The following is a 4,367-nucleotide window of genomic DNA, read 5'->3' as shown; positions in this document are numbered from 1 at the left end:
CTTTTTGGGGGGTGATTGGGATTAAGTAACTTGCCCAAGGTCACACGGCTAAATTTTGTGTGTGTGTGTGTGTGTTGAGTATCTGAGGCCAGATCTGAACTCATGTCCTCCTGACTCTGGGGCCTGCACTTTACTCACTGCGCCACCTAGCTGCCCCCGGCAATATATTTCTAACAACCAAGAGATCCAAAAGGTACATTATTTACCCTTCTGAGGAAGACCAAATCTAGACTCATAGTCAAAAAGCTGGGCCTCACCTTGAAATTTCTTGAGAAATTTGCTTAAATTCACGCAATAAGAATCGCTCAGTTGTGGAGTGAAAGGTTCTGGCCTTTTTATTAGCAGTGATTCACTCCTATAGAGAAAAGATTCAGTTACCATTCCTGTTTGCCTCCTTTTGCATCCTCTTTGGCACCACAGGCTTCCTTACCCTGTTTTAAAACATAGCCCATATTTTGCTTTCTCCAAACCCCTGTATTCCATCTCAAACTACTCACTTATCTTTCTTCAGAATGATAGCATACCTGCTCAGAGTGTCTCCTATGTCCTAGGAGTAAAAAAGAGAAAAGATTTAGGTAGGAAGATCACATGAATTGGTTCAACAAAGATTTGGCCACTCTATGGATATGAGGGTGGATGGAGGGGGAAGAGTCAAGAGTGACTCAGAGGTTAGGGACCTGGGTGACTAAATAGAGAGAGGAGGCCCAGATAGGTAAACTGAAGAGACAACAAAATACCTTGTCATACATTTGCCATTAGGCAATGTTTTACTACTTTGTCTAGAGTTCTATACAACTGCCCCACAATAGTAGACATTTTTCTTACCTGCAGCAGGCCCCCATCTGACATCTGAGACTTTTCTTCCAACATTGTCACCATCTCCCTCAGGTCTTTGCTATGTTGGGATAATTGGAGCCTGCTCCTATTCTTTTTTTGGATGTTCTTTATTTTTTCCTGGGCTTCATGATCTATCAGATTCTGGAACATCTCATTTTCCTCTTCATTCAGCTCCACAAGACTGTGTACATCCTCTTCTTCATCACTTAGAAATTCACTTATTTCCTGAAATTTTTCTTCAAGTACTTCTCTTGACATATTCACTTGTTCCTACAGTGGGACACGCTCATCAGATGTCAGTTGTATACAGGACAAGTGGCATTGGTCAAACCTCACCTTGACTGCCTGATTTGTGTGACATTTACTGGAAAGAACACTGTACCAGGAAGATTTAGGAAATATGGATTTGAGTCCCGATTCTGCTGCCATCTAACTGGTAAACTTGAGAATTTCTTTCAGTCAACATTTCTGGACTTAGATTTCATCTGTTAAATGCTATAGAAGGGCTAAGAGATACTCAAGAATGAAATTCTGGAGGCATAGAAAAAATAATTCCAGTAAGAAGGAAAAGGGGGAATTATCTAGGATAAAGAATAATGTAGCTGCTCCAAAATGTCACTGTCAAACTTAGATTTTAAGTGGGGAAAAGATGTATAAAAGAAAAACATAAGCAAGGCCATAAGGGAGGGCCTTTGCTTGGGGTGGACAAGATTGTAAGGCCAAAGGGGAGGGCCTTTGCTTGGGGTGGACAAGATTGTACATAATAAAGAAGATATAACTTTTTATTTTGCTTCTGTTTTCTCTATAAAGGAAAATTATGCTGAAAATGATAGAATATGGCTGATAGGTTGGTTAATATTCAAAATAAGGAGACAGTCGAACACAAAGTTGTAGAATGTTTTCCACATACAAGCATCTTTTTAAGGATCCTTGCTAGCATTTTCTTGGGAATTGGAATCAACTTCATTGCCTATAATTTGCAAACTGTACTTATTCTTCAACAATCTAGCAAATATTGGGTAAAAAGAAAAGTTCATGACCAAGCAAGGGATACAAATGATCACAGAACATAAAACAGGCAATTTTGAGTGCATAAAATTAGAAGGGAGATAGGAAAAGTAGAAAAAAAATCTTAGCTGCAAGTTTCTTTGATAAAGTCTCATTTTCAAGCCATGTAAGGATTTGATTCAAGTTTATAAGAATGAGTCATCACCCCATGAGTAAATGGAAAAAAGTATATGAACAGGTAGTTCTCAAAGAAAGTAATCATAGGCATAAGGGAAAAAAAATGTTCTAAATCATTCATATCTAGAGACATGCAAATTAAGATACCTCTGTGGGCTCACTTCACACCCTCAAAAGATGTTGGGAAGACTTTGGAAAAATAGGCACCTTAAAGTTCTGTTGGTAGAGCTTAATAGTTTCAGCTATTCAGTAGGATACTTTGGAATTAGGCCCCTCAAAAGACAAAGTGTTCATATACCATTTGGTCGATCAATACAATTATATCCGTAAGAGAGACAGAGTGTGGGAGGGGGTGAGACAGAGACAGAGTGCGGGAAGAGAAGACAACAGGGTTAGCAGTGTGATGTAACAGTCAAACAACAGAAACATAATGAAATGTTGGGCTACCTTAAAAGAGACAGAGCTCCTAGGAAAAGGGGTGGTAGAATCTTTCTGTCCTCCTCAGACTTCTTCTAGAGCATACAGAGCAAGGTATTCATAATGCTGTAGGTCCTTGAAATCCAGCTCATGAGTGGAATGAAAGAACTAGAATGATTAGCTAGAACAGAAGACTGAAGGGAGGATCCAGATTAGCATTCAAATATGTGAAGGAACTTGGAATTGGAAGAAAAAAAATATATAATTCAGTGGGGGGTGGGGACCAAATACATGAAGGACTGTCTCAGGGAAGGGAAATTAGAGTTGTTTTGTCTGATACTGTGGGCACAACCATGAGCAAGGGGCAGAGGTTGCAAAGAGAATAATTCAGGCTTTATGTCAGGTAAAACTTCTTAACAAAATGTAATGGGTTGCCTTGAAAGGTAGAGGGTTCCCTGTCCTTGGAGGTCTTCAAGGAGAGACTAGATAGCCCCTTGTCAAGTTATGCTATAGTTGAATTCCTTTTATATATGAGAGAAGATGAATACTGAGTCCCTTGACATTCTCAAATTCTGGGATTCTGACTTTAGTACCCTGCTATAGTTTTGCTCCCACCTTGCTGTGCTTTCAAAAGTAGAAGGATCAGAGGCAGGAAAACCCAGCTTGGTGGTCAGCAAGGGCAATGTATACATAAAGAATAGCTTTGCTTTCAGAGAGCTTAACATACAACATAGGATTTCATGTCACTTAAGATCTGGATTTGAATCCAGTTTTCTATAGTCCCTACCTAGAAAAATGTGGAGAATTAACTTGGCCATTTTGTGCCTCAGTTTCCTCATCTGTCTGATGAGTCCTGAACATAAGGGATAAGCAAACTTATTGGAGAAGATACACTTACTGTCCATACTATGGCCCAGGTTCGAGGTACTTCTTTCTCCTCAACTATTAGTTTCTTGACATCTTTTAAATTTTCATCTAAACGTTTCAGATGGTCTTGCAGTCTCTTCTACAAGAGAAACATGAGTACAATTACTCTATTAGGAAGGTTTAGTATGCCAGCAAAGGGCAGGAGCTAAGGCATCCAGAAGGCCTGGAAAGCTAGCACCATTTGATTTACAGAGTTCTTAACTGGGATAGAGACTAGCATGGGAACAGTCCAAATAGCAGTGGGGAAGGCTCTATCAAGCCATGAAGGTCCCTGGAGAATTGTCTTGCCCCATGTTACTTACCCTGTACTCCTCAGCTGCCTCTTCTAGAGGACAGACTTCATGGGCTTCATGCTCCTGGGATTTTGAACAGGACATACAGAGAAAGATCTCGTCATTCATACAGAAGAGCTTCTGGGCCTCCTGATGTCTTTCACACACAGGTCCCTCAGGATACTGCTGATGTTGCTTAACAGTGTCAGCCATTTTGCTTTTGCTTGAAGTGCTTTTAAAAGCTTGTGACTGGGAGACTTCCTTGCATTCATTTCGAGATAAAGTCATGGAAAGCATTCCACTGCTAAGACAGGACTGGCAAAAACTGTGTCCATGGACTTTAGTTTCTGGGTCTGGGACCTGACAAATGGTACAGGTAAGCAGATCCTGGGGATCTGGAACCATCTCTTTTGAAGCCATGATCCTGAATAAGAAGATGAGAAAATGGGTGGTAGGGACCTTTCTTTGGCCTCCTATTCATCCACTCCCCTCAAATAGATAAGTAAGGAAGCATAAAGCTATTTCCACCTCCTAATCTCATAGTTGGGAACGATGCATATCAGAGGCAATTTTCACAATTATTTTAGAGGAGTAATCAACAAAGAATCTGACAGGCCCAGGAGTATTCAATCCCAAGAAATTGTGGTAAGGGAGGATGCATAAAGGGGAAGTCATTTTACTGGAAAACTTAGCATAACGATATTACATCAAAATTCATTCTAATTCAAC

At 40.2% G+C, this 4,367-nt stretch overlaps 1 protein-coding gene across 1 annotated transcript; it reads right to left on the bottom strand.

The window, feature by feature from the left end:
• Window positions 1–206: 206 nt before the first annotated feature.
• On the bottom strand, window positions 207–4,058 carry LOC138148232 (E3 ubiquitin-protein ligase TRIM17-like; the record flags this gene model as incomplete). The annotated part of the gene is made up of 5 exons (XM_069070779.1): window positions 3,669–4,058; window positions 3,338–3,445; window positions 826–1,107; window positions 525–547; window positions 207–355 (listed from the first exon to the last, which is right to left on the bottom strand). Coding segments are annotated over exons 1-5 (952 nt in total), but the record flags the coding sequence as incomplete, so codon positions are not given.
• Window positions 4,059–4,367: the final 309 nt, after the last annotated feature.

The sequence above is a fragment of the Petaurus breviceps genome, unplaced genomic scaffold (genome assembly GCF_028583685.1).
Source record: "Petaurus breviceps papuanus isolate PSGF00001 unplaced genomic scaffold, PetGlider_PUasm1.0 90823, whole genome shotgun sequence".
Lineage (NCBI taxonomy): Eukaryota > Metazoa > Chordata > Mammalia > Diprotodontia > Petauridae > Petaurus > Petaurus breviceps.
This window is presented reverse-complemented; position numbering and strand designations above follow the sequence as displayed.